The following is a 14,599-nucleotide window of genomic DNA, read 5'->3' as shown; positions in this document are numbered from 1 at the left end:
GGAGGAAGAAGAAGCTGCACATGGAGGTGGGGTCTTCCGCCGCACGGAGACGCACGGAGGAATTTACTCCTCCTGACTACTACAGACTGCAGAGGCGACCGTCACGTGTGCTCATGTGTTTACCGGGAAACTCATAACTATCCACGTGTTAGACTCCGCCCCTGCACAGGACGTCCGCGTCCCCGCCCACCGGAGTTCATAAAACTTTAGCCCGTGATCCGTGCGTGTGAAAACCGCTGGGAGTAGTGATCGGTGTCGGTCGCTTCAGTTTGTGTGAGCTTCGATAACCGAGAGGAGACGGGATTGAATAACATCAGACTCAGGACGGAGTTTTTTTAAATATTTTTTAACAAAGCTGTTGTTAAAGTGTGGATTTTAAAACTTCAGAGAGGAGGTTCAACAACTAAACTGACACAAGAAGAACTTCAACCTGGCTAAAGACACCTGATAATGTGAGTACCATTATGAAATCATACTTATTAATGTTTTTTCATGTAATGAGTTTAAAATGTGTTTTGTTACCTTATCAGTATATATATATAAAACTCTTATAAAGAGATGAATGCCTATACACTGTATGTGGGACTGGTCTATTTCCAGTCTTATATGACATGTTTTCATAACTCATAACTTCCAGAACCAAAATAACCTGAAATCCCATTGGATCGTTTCTACTTTACATTTCTTTTCCAGGCTCTGGTGTATTAATCAGACTTTAAAACCAATCAAACATCTCCTGTAGATTTCTTGCTGAGCTATTTTTATATTTGTGTGAGTGAAAGACACACACACACACACACACACACACACACACACACACAAACACACACACTTTTAACACATTCCACGGTGCAGGCTGCAGACAGTGACAGCCGCAGTTTGACTGCTGGAAACTAGCTGGAGCCTCACGTGGAGCCTTGTAGTAAACTGGGCAGGGTCTGGTTCTCATCCTCTTCCTCCTCTTCCTCCTCTTCCTCCTCCTCTTCCTCCTCCTCCTGAGCCGCGGAGTCAATGCCTGCTCCCCTCGTGCATGACTCGCTCTCCCGCCACAAGCCTCGAGTCACACCTCCCGGCACCGCCCATCTCCTCCTCCTCCTCCTCCTCCCTCCTTCCCTCTGACGTCACATCCCGTAAGGGGAGAGTGATAGAAAGGAAGAGAGGGTTCGTGGGAATTGAGGGGTGTATGGAAAGGGTGTATTCATGACACAGTAATGCAGGGGGGGGTATTACTGTGTCATGAATAGGGGGCCCCCAAAACCTTTCCCTTTCCCCCCTTCATCTTTGAATAGGGCAAGTTGATCTTGATTATTCACCCTGCTTTTTTTCTCACAATAAATTAAATAAATGTTTTACATGCATAGTTTTCAACAAACATCTCTGGGAGGCCTCCAGAGCAAAACCCTTTCATCCAGTTGTGCTGCTGGGGCCTGACTATTCAAAAGTTGCTAAAACATTTTAATGAACCATACTGAGCTAATTTCTTAATTCCTTTCATGACATTAGCATTCCCATAAACTAGTATTGTAGATAATATGCGATTATAATAATATAAAGTTTGTCCTCTGATCCAACCTTTGATCTCTGCCACTTTGTCAGTACAGTGATGAACAAATGGAAGTTGTGTCTTTCTAATTCAAATTTCAATTTCGACATCTGAGTCTGAAATCATTCGGAAATTTAAAAAGTATACATTCTAAATAGTTTAGCAGTTTCTCAGCACCTATCAGTCCTATCATTTAAACTATAATATATATAAGTTGAGGTGTATGAGGAAGTTTTAAGAAATCTAGGTGTGTTTTCAGAGTTGAGATCTGTGTCATCCTGCTTTGTTGAGATGAGAATAGATGGACTGCAGCTCCTGGAGAGACGGCTCATCACATGAACCCGTCTCGCCTGCTTCACTCTGCTGAACTTAAAGTTAAACTTTGACATTTACTGTAAAGCTTTGATTAAAATGTCAAACAGACTTTAAATCAACCTCGAGCCTAGAGGCCACACTGAAGTTCATGAGACTGGCAGTTAATGTAGTTGGTTCACATCTTATATATGGGGAAATCTAATTGAACTCAATGTTACTACCATCTGTTTTACTGCAACTAATAATTAAAAATATATTGAATCAGGGTTAGCAAGCCTTCGTTAGTGTCTTTTACGTCATTCCTCTAATTAAATGGGCCTCACTGCAGCAGCAGGATGAATGGGGTGCACCGGTTTCTGTTGATTGTTCCCTGACGTGGGAATCTGGCCCAGCCCTTCCCAGTTCCCACACACACACAATGACTCTGCTGATTCCTTCCTGTAGTTCTCTTCTCACAGGGAAGTGTCATCGAACATTTAAAACACTGATCTGATCGATATATTTATAAATCTATCATTTGAATTTTTTTGGTAATAAAAAATTCCCGATCAGCTGCTATAGTGGACTTGTCCTGTTCTTGGATGGTTTGACACTGCCCCCCAGTGGTGGCTCTGTGTGCCTGCAGGGAGTGTTCCGTCCTGAGGACTTGTCCCTACATGTCTGTGTGAGATTATGTTCAGGCATGTTACCAGTGAGTCACGTTAGAGGGTGCTGCCCTCTCCGGGGTATAAAGAGCTCCTAGGTAACACCAGTGTCACACACAGCTGTAGGCTTCGCTGAGGACACTTACTTGAACTGGAATCATGGTGAGCTTAACTTAAATTGAATTTAAATACTTACTGATGTGAGGATTCATTTAATTATTTGAGATAATTTTTGTGGAATCCTTGAATCTTTTATTCGTGCAAAAATATTCTATCATTAAAGGTCTATGACTTACAGCAGCTGTGATAGGAAAGTAGTTTGCGATTAATTTGATTTTTGATGAATTGCCTAAGTTGTTTGAAATGCAAAAATAAGAAACATTGGCTTCTTCCAGCCCTTCAGATGGGACAATGTGGTCCTTTTTAAACCTAATTATGTTTAGTCAGTAATAACTTCCAGATTAACCAGGAGGATAATGAAAGCAAAAGTTAGTAGTGATTGAAACAGCTCTCTCCCCTAACCAGTCGTCTTCTTTTTCCTCTGTGTCCTGCAGTGTAGAATCATGGATGCTCACAAGTGCATCCTGAGCTCCCTGGGGAAGGGCCCCACCCGACGGAACCTGTTCGGCCCTGTGGACCGGGAGCAGCTGCAGATGGATTACCAGGCAGCGCTGAGGACAGGCCTGGAGGAGGCCTCACGCCGCTGGGGGTTCGACTTCATGTCCAACCAGCCCCTGGAGAGCAGCGGTTTCCAGTGGGAGGGCATCCCAGGTACCGAGATGCCACTGTTCTACAGGTCCTGTAGGCTTGGCCTGGGTCAAACAGAAGGTCAGAGGTCAGCGGAGGGGAAAGTAGCCACCAAGAGAGCAAGGATGGAACCACAGCAGGATGAAAAGGAGAACATCCCGGGCTCGCCAAACACGTGTGAACTCAACCTGGAGAACTTTGAGAACACACCAGAGATAGGAGAGAGCGCCGGGCTCAAGAGGAAACAGACCAACCTCACAGGTACATTTATAAATACTCCAACATTGAATGTGTATATGTGTCATTTCTGGTGGTTTTGGCATGAGCTGAATTCCCTGTTTCTTCCTTCCAACAGATTTCTATCAGGCTAAACGAAGAATAGTTTGGATGCCGCGCAAATCCGGCGAATGACTTTCAGTGCGGTTTCTTATTCCAGGAGAACTACACAGACAGTACCAGACTCAGGAATACTAGGCTCTGCACAGACTCTGCACAGTTGCTCACTGGGTCTTGAACCCAGTGAATCGCCATGAAAACAGAAGGGACCTCAGCTACACATAATCACTATCAGATTAAATTAGGGTACTGTATTCTCTGGGGTGGTTGGTGTTTTCCCCAGTCGTAGGAATGGGACATTTGAGCGGAGAAGATTAACCGTAATCTCTCGAATCAGTGGATTTATCCTCATTTGGATCAAGGGGATGCCAAAGTGCAGACTGACATTTCCTACTGTACATTCCACAGGGCTGTGTAACGCAGTCACTTCTCAGTTTCAGAGGAAATGTGAGCCACTAGAACAGCGGAGCTGTGACCACTGAGCATATCACACTTGAAAAGTATGTTATGTGGGTGAACCTCTTTTAGTGTCATAAGGACTGATTGAAAACTCTAGAGAATGGTTGAAGCCCTTTGGTTCCATTTTTTGAATCCACTGTTTTTCTACAATTTCCTGATGTGTATTATGAGGACCAAGAGTCTTCTATTCTTTTTTTTTTACAAGAACCTTCTGTCCAAAGTGTATTCTACTTTATACATCCAAGTGTTCAATCGTGATTAGTTTTTCTACCATCATGCACTCTGAGGAAAATCCCTGAAGAATAATGATATCCTGTACGTCGCTTTGCTGAGATGATACAAAGACAGAAGGGCCATCGCGTCCTCTTCCATCCACTGTATGTTGATGTGTACAGCACCAGATTAATGTAGGTCATCTTCGGTAACACCATTCATTAGAGCACGTTAAATAACACTTATATTTAGGTTTTATTTAGTTATATATGTATATATATCAGATATTTATAAGTAGAGTTTAATACAGGACTGTAGCATGAATCATAAACACTGCAGTATTGCACAACATCTGATAGGTGGCGTGTCCACAGCCCCCAGAGACGAGTGCCTCTTCGGCGTTTGATTTGGTATTTTGAGCTCCATAAAGAACGATCAGAAGAAAGTGTTTTCAGAAGTAGGTATATTATTTTACAAAGCTATATGCTTTATTCTTTTCCATTTGAAAGCTCAGTGCAATTTTACAGACATTATATTATCTGCCTCAAAAACGAATGCTATGGTTTTTCTTTTCTACATGAGGTTTATGTCAAATGTTGGAAAGATCCTGCTGCTATGGGTGATCTGAATGGGGTTTCATACAAGGTCACTGTAGCGCTTATCCTTCTGAATTGAAGGCTTTCAAATGTTTGCCACAAAAAAAAGAAAAAGAAGAGGCCACACAAATATCAGCATAACCCTGAACAATGAACGCACTTCTGTTCTTAGACACTTTCCCACAGGTCCTAAGTATTGTTTTATGTTAATTGCTACAAATGAAAAAGATCTATCCTTATTTATTGTGAGATACAGTACTTTGCCTTCGAGTTATATTTGTTTTGTTTTGAGAATCCCAATTTCCAATAAAAAGGCTTAAAGTAAAATTTCTCGCGACTGTCTTTACTGGCTTGACATCTTTGCTGAGTGTTGGACAAGAGTGTTGGTTTGTGTGAGAATGAGGCAAATGATGGATAAAGATACGGGAAAGCAACAAAGAGTCTTTTCAGCTTCTTTTTCATTCACTGAAAAAAACTGAAAAAGTGGGTCATTGTGTGTGTCCCATCAGTACATAAATCAGCTGTAATAGCGCAATTGTAAAAAATATTTCTTAATTCAATTCAGTGGTTTTTAATTGGAGTCAAATCACAACATTATCTCACTTTACACTTTACAGGAATTTTACATAGTCAAGTCGAGACCTGACAATATAATAGAGACACACGACAGTTCCCATAGTGAGCGACAGTGGAGAGATACAAAAAAACCTAGCAATAGGGAGAAATGCATGGATGAGGAGGAGATAATCCTTTATTTACTTTAATATATGTGACCAAAGCTGAGATATCACAGGTCATTTCTTCCTGCAGCTGCTGGACTGTAGCTCAGTCGACCACATGCACTTAATATATATCACTCAGGGTTTATTTTACACCGTATATATTGTGTTCACATTGCACACGTTACTTTCTATTGTTCTCTCTTATCTTACTTCTTCTGCAGCTGGTATTCAGTGCATATGGGTCTGAGAGATGATTTGAACACCACAACCAAGTGTGAGAGTGACGTCACTTTGTTTCACTTGAGCTGTAAGAATGAATCTGACCACTTCTCTTGTTAGATTTTTAAAATAACAAAGTAAAATGAAATTTCAAATGGATGGAAGTCACTGGTTTCCCCTTATTGTTACAGGCGCTATTTCAGATTTGAATTACATGAAGTGTAACTGTTAGCGCTTCTCATTTTTACCAACTTTCCTTCTTTGTGGCGAGATGTAAATACATATATAAATACAAAACCATTTAACTGCTCAGACACACACTGTGCACATTAGCCGCACATGACTGCAGTGGCACATCAGGTTGTGTGTGTTCGTAGGGGATGAAGGGCCCTGCCACAAGCCCTGCTCCACCCTCCTCCCTCATCTCTCTCTCTCTCTCTCTCTCCCTCTCTCTCCCCTGCTGGCCTCAGCGGCACGGAGGCACCTGCACGCCTGCGCCAAGCTCTCCCATCCCCCCGCCCATTTCCCTCCATCATCTGTCCCTCAGCTCCCACATCCATTGTAGGGCAGGACATTCAGCATTTGTATTTAGACTAAAAGAGAGAGAGAAGAGAGAGAGAAGAGAGAGAGAGAGAGAGAGAGAGAGAGAGTAGAGCAGAGAGATGAGGAGGGAGCATATGACACAAAAGAGGGAGAGGGAGAGGGAGCAAGAGAGAGAGGGGGAGAAATAGATCACAGCGTTAGAGAGCGGGCGAGGGGAGGCTGCGGCTATCGATGGCACCAACAATGGAGCGTTAGGATCCAGAGAGGTGATAGTCAGCCTGACCACGGCTGAGGGTGAAGATATTTGAGGAGGGGGGAGCTCCTCCTCAGTGAGCACAGGGGGAGGAGGGGGAGGAGGAGGAGGAGGGGGGGGAGGATGAGGAGGTGGAGGAGGATGGGCCTCGAACACAGACTTGCAATGGCACTGCAAAAATTGGATTAAAGCAGTAATGGTAACGTTCCTAATTTAATCTATCGCTGTGCTTCTTGTGTCTCATCCTCGTGTGTTCACATCCACGCTTGTTGACGTCCATCGGCCATCCCTCACCTCACAGTGTGTGTCTCCTGCTCCCCCCACCCCCCCCAGGAAGGCACGGCACACTCCTGTCCTCCTGTTCTCATGCCATAGACAGTCTGCCATCTCCATCCTCCTCATCACAGCCCTGCATCCCTCCCGACCTCCAGGAGCTCTGAATCATCACAGGACATCACCCTGCCTGCTTTGCTTCTCATCGTTATCATTATTAAAAGATAGTAGCAGATGTGAGCATCACTGCAGCTGTTGATGTCCGCTCCTCTGTGTTGTTTTTTTGTTGGGCTGTTTTCAGCATCACCAGACACAGCATCCTCTCCTAGTATGAGCCATCGCTTAGCTACCGCATCAGCATCAGCATCTCACTTTCACTGACCAGATCAGGAAACGTTGAACCAGAAGGGACTGCAGTCGTCTGTCTTTCCTCACCATTACACTGTGATTGAAACCTACTATGTTAAACACACATACACACAAACACTGCTCCAGACTGCTTGATTTGTAACCGCACAGGGAGCTTGTGCTCATCGCACGCCGTCAAGCAAATCAAGACCAGATGAATCCTCGCACCGTTCCTGTCCAGAGAAATTAGAGCAGCGCTGCGAGACATTCGGTGTCACGCTGTCGGCCTGAGCTCATGTTTGCAGGCTCTGATTACAGTGTTTTGACGTCAGGCAGAGGGTCATTAACTGTCCCGCCATCTGCCGTGCAACACATACAGAGCAGGGTCAACGTGGTCAGCATCGCATCATCATCATCATAAATGTCACTTGTTACGTGCCAGAGTTGTATGATTTTAACATCACATTCCTCATAAACACCTCATGCATTTTCCAAAGAAATGTGTTTGTTGTTTGTTCTGTGCACGATGCATGTTGGTCTCTCTGTTTAATCTCTGATGCCTCCACCAAATCACTTACTGGCATTACCACCACAAATCAGAGACTTTAAACAAGAAACTTCATAAACGCTCATTTCATATTTTTCACATGTTCAGTGGTTGTATTCTGAGCTGAGCTATGTGGCTCCCAGTTTATTTTAAATAAATACTTATTTTAAATATTTTAAAATACTCTCTAGGTAAAGATAATATAAACTACAAACTATTGAATTTCAAATGTGTTCACTTGGGTACAGGAGTTTATCTGTTATCAACACGTGATATTCCCGCAAAGGTTGAAGGAATATACATGCAGTCAAATCTCTGAGGATTTTTAAACAAATATTAATAGCCACTCAAAATCTTCAAATTGTATATTGAGTATAGTGTAATACGTGAATCAGTACAGGCAAGGGTTGGCTTTGTGTAATTGTGTTACTTGTAGTAGTGGTAATAGTTATAGTACTTTAGGAGTTACACTTGCAGACAACCGGACTTGCTTGTGTCTCTCTCATCCAAGAGGTTTCTTCAGTTCTAACTGTTCAGTGGGTCGTTTCCCTGTTCAGGACAGTGGTGCACTGGTAACTCAAAGAAGGTTCCCACTTTGGGCGTTGGTCTCCCTGTGTGGGGTTTGCATGTTCCCTACATGCAAGCTTGGGTTTTTCTCCATTTACTCCGGCTTCCTCTCACAGTCCAAAGACATTTAGATGGAGGTTAGGTTGATTGGAGATTTTAAATTGTGAGTGTGAATGGTTGTTGGTCCCTGTGTTAGACTGGCAACCTGTCCAAGGTCAAAGTCAGCTGGGATTGGCTACAGCCCCTTCCCCCAAGATCCTCAGAAGGATAAGCAGATAGATCGATTTATACCTATCTTGAGAGTCGATGTGATAAACCCTCCGGCCAACTATTGGGTGGTTGGGCTCCCCAGTGTCCCCTGAGAGGTGAAACATCCTCAGGAAACACAAGAAAGTCCAGTGGCCAATTACACATGTACAACTTCTGAAGATACCATGACCTGGATGACTACTCCCTAACTCACCCTTCATTAAACCCCACTGCCCTCTCATCCCCTCAGCTGGACAAGAGTGACGTGGCAACACTCGGCCTACCCTCTACCACAAGCCATGGGGGCTCAGACAGCAACATCAGTGCGGACGGAGCCGGGGTGTCAGCGTCAGCGTCTGGAGTCGCGGCCGGAGGAGCAGAGGGTTCAGTCGCCGCCGAGCCGCAGCGGACACGCGCCGCTCTGGAGCACCTGCAGCAGAAGGTCCTAAAGGTCACCGAGCAGATCCGCGTGGAGCAGGAGGCCCGCGACGACAACGTGGCAGAGTACCTGAAGTTGGCCCACAACGCTGACAAACAGCAGGCGTCCAGGATCAAACAGGTGTTCGAGAAGAAGAACCAGAAGTCGGCACAGACCATCGCACACTTGCACAAGAAGCTAGAGCACTATCACAAGAAGCTAAAGGGGATAGAACAAGTAAGTGTGTGTGTGTGGGTGTGTGTGTGCTCTTTCTCTACTCTGTGTTTCGTAATAATTATCTCATGACTGACACAAACAAGTGTTCTATATTTGTCAGGGCAGATGTGTCCAGATGTAGGCTGATGGATTTCATCTCCCAGCACTCTCTTAAACCACTGCATCAACTGACCTACAGGCCCTGCTCTCCTCATCTATCTTCCTACAGTTCTTTCCCTTAAACCTAATCACCTCTCTCCCACGTTTGAGATCCTCCTCTTCTCCGCTTCCTCATTTCTCTTCCCTCTCTACAGAACGGACCCGCCCGGCAGCCTAAGGATGTCCTGCGGGACATGCAACAGGGCCTGAAGGACGTAGGGGCCAACGTTCGTGCTGGAATCAGTGGTTTTGGAGGTGGTGTCGTAGAAGGAGTCAAAGGTGGCGTTTCTGCCTTCAGTCACACAGCCGTGGTCTCCAAGCCCAGAGAGTTTGCCAGTCTTATAAGGAACAGGTTTGGCAGCGCGGATAACATCGCTCACCTCAAGGACAGTCTCGAGGACGGGGGCCATTCCGAAGACACCCTCACACCCCGGGCGCTGAGTGGAAGTGCCACCCTGGTCTCCAGCCCCAAGTACGGCAGCGACGACGAGTGCTCCAGCGCCACGTCCGGCTCGGGTGTGTGCAGTAATTCGGGTGGAGCCGGGGGAGGAGGGGGAGGCGGCCTGTTAGGACCAGCCATGGGGAGTCCCAGGCTAGACGGGCACCACCACCACCACCATCACATGCACAGCTCCTGGGACTCTCTGCTGGAGGGCCTGCAGGAGATCAAAGCCGGTCAGGCGCACATGGAGGACACCATCGAGGACATGAAGGGCCAGCTGCAGAGCGACTACTCCTACATGACCCAGTGCCTGCAGGAGGAGAGATACAGGTAGAGACTCTCCAAACACTGGCAGAGAATCACAACATGACCTCTGGTTTAATCAGTCCTCTCAGTGTTGTTCAATTCATAGACAAGCCAAATAATGTACTATATTTGTGATATGCTAAATGTGTCCTAAGCAAAGACTGCAACCAGCAGTTCATCAATCAATCTCACAGGGCGTCCATAGTCACTCTGCAGCTTTTAGACGAGTCACTTTGTCTGTAATGAAGGAGGAAGTACACAAACACCTTATTATGTAACAGTTCAATAAACAGACTAAAGTAGTACATGTGTCACATCAACGTTTCTACTTAAGTATAAGTGAGAACTTGCTTTTAAATATACTGTAAGTAATAAAAGTAAAAGCACTTACACAGAGTTGCCTCTTCCCTAATGCTACAGTTTACTACATCATTACATCTGAGTCTCAGGGGTGCTTCTTCTTCACCAGTGATGCTTCTGCTGCAGGAGGCGGGGTCTAATGTTACCTGCTCTGATCGGATCAGTGGATGAATTCCCCTCTCATTGTTGACTACTATTAGAAAAAATAGTAGTCAAAAACAAAAAATGTTAACATGTAACGTCAGATGCATGAAAAATGTGTTTAAGTACAGTGTCACAGTAAATGCACTTACGTCCAACCACTGTTTGAATATGTGTTCAATCCTGAGCACTGTAGTGTTTAGTAAGAGTTTCTCAAACCGGAGCGAACACATCTGGTGATGTTGCAGCAGGATATATAGAATGAATTAAAGATACTCACTAGAGCACATCAAATCTGTCCAATCAGATTTTCTTCATCAAGATCCACGTATCTCAGAAAATGTCAAATGTCCAAAAAAAGCCAAAAGAAATTCTGGATCCGCTCCCAGTTCCACACTGATATTTAATGGTTTTTTTGGGGGGGGGGGCATTTACGGACAAACAGCAACATAAAGTGGTTTTGGACTTCAAGGAAGAGGAATATATAGTCTTAGGCTTTGGAACACAGGAGACAAATGATTTATGAGAAGAGTTAACTTTTGATTTTCTCATGATCTTCTCTCTATTTTCTCTATAAACTCAGGTACGAGCGACTTGAGGAGCAGCTGAATGACTTGACAGAGCTGCACCAGAATGAGATGACCAACCTCAAACAGGAGCTCGCCAGCATGGAGGAGAAAGTGGCCTACCAGTCGTACGAGAGAGCGAGAGACATCCAGGTACAAATCTGTTTCACCTCGGACCACATCCAGCATCACCGTGTGGGGATGTTTGGGTGTGGTAGGACTTGTTTCATGTCGCACCTGTAACCGCACCCAAAGCTGATGACACAGAGTCCTGGAGTGGATCGTCACTGCATCATAGTTAGAATGTGGATGACTATCAGCAAAAACAGGAACTTCAAGGAGACCTTCCTCCCAGAGAAAATTATTTTATAGATTGACTGTACAAACAGGTATTTATGACCATAAACTGTATGTATAGATGGACGATGGGTCTCTGCTTCCTCCAGTTAGCCACCCTTTTTTAATAGCATCAAATAACTAAATAAAACGTAACTTTCCACAAAAATTTGCACTAGGACAGACATTAGTGTGAAATCGTCAGTGTTAAATGACAGAAACCATCTTTGAGATAAATTCATTTGATGTGTTATTTGAGATTTTAGTTTCACCAATGTCCCATCCACTAACATGGAGGAGGTGGGGTTGATGACTTGTACCGCAGCCTACCACTAGGTGGCAACTGCATTGGCTTCACATTTGGGAGCCTTCATCTCGCCCATGTTTATATACAGTCTATGATTTTGACCCATTGTTACGATTCACGTTTTATTGTCAGGTGACCTCTAGTGGTTGTAGTAATTAGGAGTTTCTGTTAACAGCCATGGTCAGGATGGACAGGTTGACAAAATGACTGTTGACATTGAGAACTTTCTTTTTCCTGTTTGAAACTGATTCATGGACCTTTAACATGATTTTATTATTGTAACCACGATGTATCAAGGTCCTTAACAAAGTACCTGAGAGTATTCAAAGACCAATTGACCCCACTGTAGGTAGAAGGACTTTTTGATGCTTATAACTTGGCTTCAAATCTGAATCATTTCCTCTCTTACTATTGAATTAAATCAAAGAACTTTTCTAGTCTTACCAACCAAGTGATTAACAGTTCAAACCACATTTATCCGTTCACACACACATTCACACAGCTTCTATAGCGCTTTTTCTATACTCTGTCCGGTACAACCGTCAGGGGAAATTTGGGGGTTCAGTATCTTGCCCAGTGGCACTTTGGAATGCAGACTGGAGAAGCCACACTGGGATCGAACCAGATATCTTGGGGATGACCCTCTCTACATCCTGAGCCAATCTGCTGCATCAGGATTCCGAACTCACCAATCAATAAACCGATTGTTACACTTTCTCAGCAGAAATATGAAAAAAAAATTTTTTTACTAGCTCTTGAAGAATGAACCCTCATGCTGTGTTACTCTCTGTGCAGGAGGCCGTGGAGTCGTGCCTGACCCGCATCACCAAGCTGGAGCTGCAGCAGCAGCAGCAGCAGGTGGTCCAGCTGGAGGGAGTGGAGAACGCCAACGCCCGAGCTCTGCTGGGCAAGCTCATCAACGTCATCCTGGCGCTCATGGCCGTGCTGCTGGTCTTCGTCTCCACGCTGGCCAACTTCATCACCCCGCTGATGAAGACCCGCGCCCGGGTGGCCACCACCGTGCTGCTGACGCTGCTGCTGTTCGTCCTGTGGAAGCAGTGGGACTTTTTGGAGCCGTGGCTGCTGCCCAGCTGAGCGTCCTGCCAGAGACTCACAAAGGGGACCGAGCATCCTGAGTCACATGCTGGTTCCAGCTCTGTCCCCACCACTTAAGGATTCAGAGACTGAAATAGAATAAGAGCTGCTGCACTCGTCCCCTTTGACTTTTTAAGTGGGAGCATCTGAGGACAAAACAAGGCACTTTTACAGATGAGGACAGGGTGAAGACATTGTGTCGACAGGTGGGGACACACTGTCAAAAGACTGAAGACATCATCTCATCTCATCCAAATCTACTGCTGTCGATGATCCGTCATCGATTGCATTGCTGTCACCAAAAACTCTTGCAAGACGTCTTTGGATCGTCTTTTCTGATTATTTATGATACATGAATTAATAAGACTATATAGCAACTTATGATGACTGTAAAATCATGTAACCTTCATGTTGAAGCTGGTATATTTGAGAGGAACAGGTTGTTTTTCATGAATGTCATGTGCTCATGCATGTTGTTGTATATGCACTGAAATGCATTTAGCTGGCATGAGTTAACAGTTCATAGACGACTAAATTAATCTTCTATAACACACTGAACATTTTGTCGTCAGAAGACAGTGCAGATATTTTGTATTCTGTGTCACTTCCTGGTTTGTTTCACATCCTGGTCTGGTGTTTGGTTTTAGAAGCATTTCTTTCTTTTTATCTTTTTCTTGAATGCGCAGTTTTGAAAAAAAATGACAATAACCAATGGTATCTACAGAAATTCAGCACAATAATTCAACTAGGTAAAAACCTATGTCCATAGATGCTGTTTCATTACCACTATTGTAGAATGGCTTCTCTCCACAGTGTCAAACTAACTGGCATGCCTCATTGTATCAGAGTTTATATCCAGTTTGCAAAAAACTATTATTGCTGTTTTATTAAACACTTTAAGAAATAAATGATTTCTTATATTAGGCAGATCGTGAATATATTGACTTATCCTTCTTATCTGAGCGTGGACCTTTTTATTTGAATTAATTTAGGGTAAGAGAGTTGGCGTTAATAATGTATATTATATAAAGACTGTAAATAAGGTTTTATCGATAGTTAATAACATGTTCTCTGAATACTATTTATAAGCTTTTAATAAGACCAACATCTGGGTTGCCTGATTGAGATTTGTAAGAGTAAAGAATTTATTTAACTTGTAATAAAGCACTTGTTTACAAGTTGAACCTTATAAAGAGTGCCCTGTTAGAAAGTGGTGCTGAAATCATAGTTTTAAAGCTAAATAAGGCTCTATTGTTTGAACTGAACAGGGTCATAGGGTTTATGAAGACGATTTTCCATTAAAAAGAGTAACCTTGTGGTATTTCTTTTCTCAAAATGTACATAGTCGGAGAATTTTAAGACAATAACAGACTAACACGTGATTAATAAAATCTTCATAACATCACAAAATGGGAACAAGATGCCAGTTCAGAGAAGAGAAATAATCCTCAGACGATTTGCTTTTAATACCCACCATCACCAGAAGCTTCTTTGTCTGGACCAGATTATATTTATTCTAGGTTTTCAACTCTTTAAGAAAGCATTAGAGAAGCATAGTTTATAGGAGACCTCAGATCAGATGTGGATCCGTCTACTAATCCTGTGGATTATTTCAGATGTACTTTATCTGTCTCGGTTATAGTGCTCATCACGTGAAAAGATGACACATTTTTCCTGAC

At 43.8% G+C, this 14,599-nt stretch overlaps 2 protein-coding genes across 3 annotated transcripts; both read left to right on the top strand.

Annotated features, from left to right (window-relative positions):
• Positions 1-248: 248 nt before the first annotated feature.
• cdkn1a (cyclin dependent kinase inhibitor 1A) lies at positions 249-5,180 on the top strand. 2 transcript variants are annotated; one of them, XM_061069472.1, is made up of 3 exons: positions 249-452; positions 3,057-3,510; positions 3,605-5,180. In XM_061069472.1, the coding sequence occupies exons 2-3, from the start codon at positions 3,066-3,068 to the stop codon at positions 3,658-3,660; spliced, it is 501 nt and encodes a 166-aa protein (XP_060925455.1). In that variant the 5' UTR covers positions 249-452; positions 3,057-3,065; the 3' UTR covers positions 3,661-5,180. The 2 variants fall into 2 exon arrangements, with proteins under 2 accessions (XP_060925455.1, XP_060925454.1); XM_061069471.1 differs by lacking the exon at positions 249-452 and adding an exon at positions 2,588-2,664.
• Positions 5,181-8,456: 3,276 nt separating this feature from the next.
• On the top strand, positions 8,457-12,920 carry tmcc2 (transmembrane and coiled-coil domain family 2). Its single transcript, XM_061069224.1, has 5 exons — positions 8,457-8,462; positions 8,825-9,229; positions 9,523-10,139; positions 11,200-11,335; positions 12,621-12,920. The coding sequence occupies exons 1-5, from the start codon at positions 8,457-8,459 to the stop codon at positions 12,918-12,920; spliced, it is 1,464 nt and encodes a 487-aa protein (XP_060925207.1).
• The last annotated feature ends 1,679 nt before the right edge of the window (positions 12,921-14,599 follow it).

This window comes from Limanda limanda, chromosome 4 (assembly GCF_963576545.1).
Source record: "Limanda limanda chromosome 4, fLimLim1.1, whole genome shotgun sequence".
NCBI classification, from domain to species: Eukaryota; Metazoa; Chordata; class Actinopteri; order Pleuronectiformes; family Pleuronectidae; genus Limanda; species Limanda limanda.
The sequence above is the reverse complement of the archived record's forward strand: the minus strand, read 5'-3'. Positions and strand labels throughout refer to the sequence as shown.

Coding starts and splice junctions, on each gene's coding strand:
- cdkn1a (XM_061069471.1), top strand. Junction 3,511..3,604: donor GAAACAGACCAACCTCACAG/GTACATTTATAA, acceptor TCCTTCCAACAG/ATTTCTATCAGGCTAAACGA.
- tmcc2 (XM_061069224.1), top strand. Junction 9,230..9,522: donor AGCTAAAGGGGATAGAACAA/GTAAGTGTGTGT, acceptor CCCTCTCTACAG/AACGGACCCGCCCGGCAGCC. Junction 10,140..11,199: donor CTGCAGGAGGAGAGATACAG/GTAGAGACTCTC, acceptor CTATAAACTCAG/GTACGAGCGACTTGAGGAGC.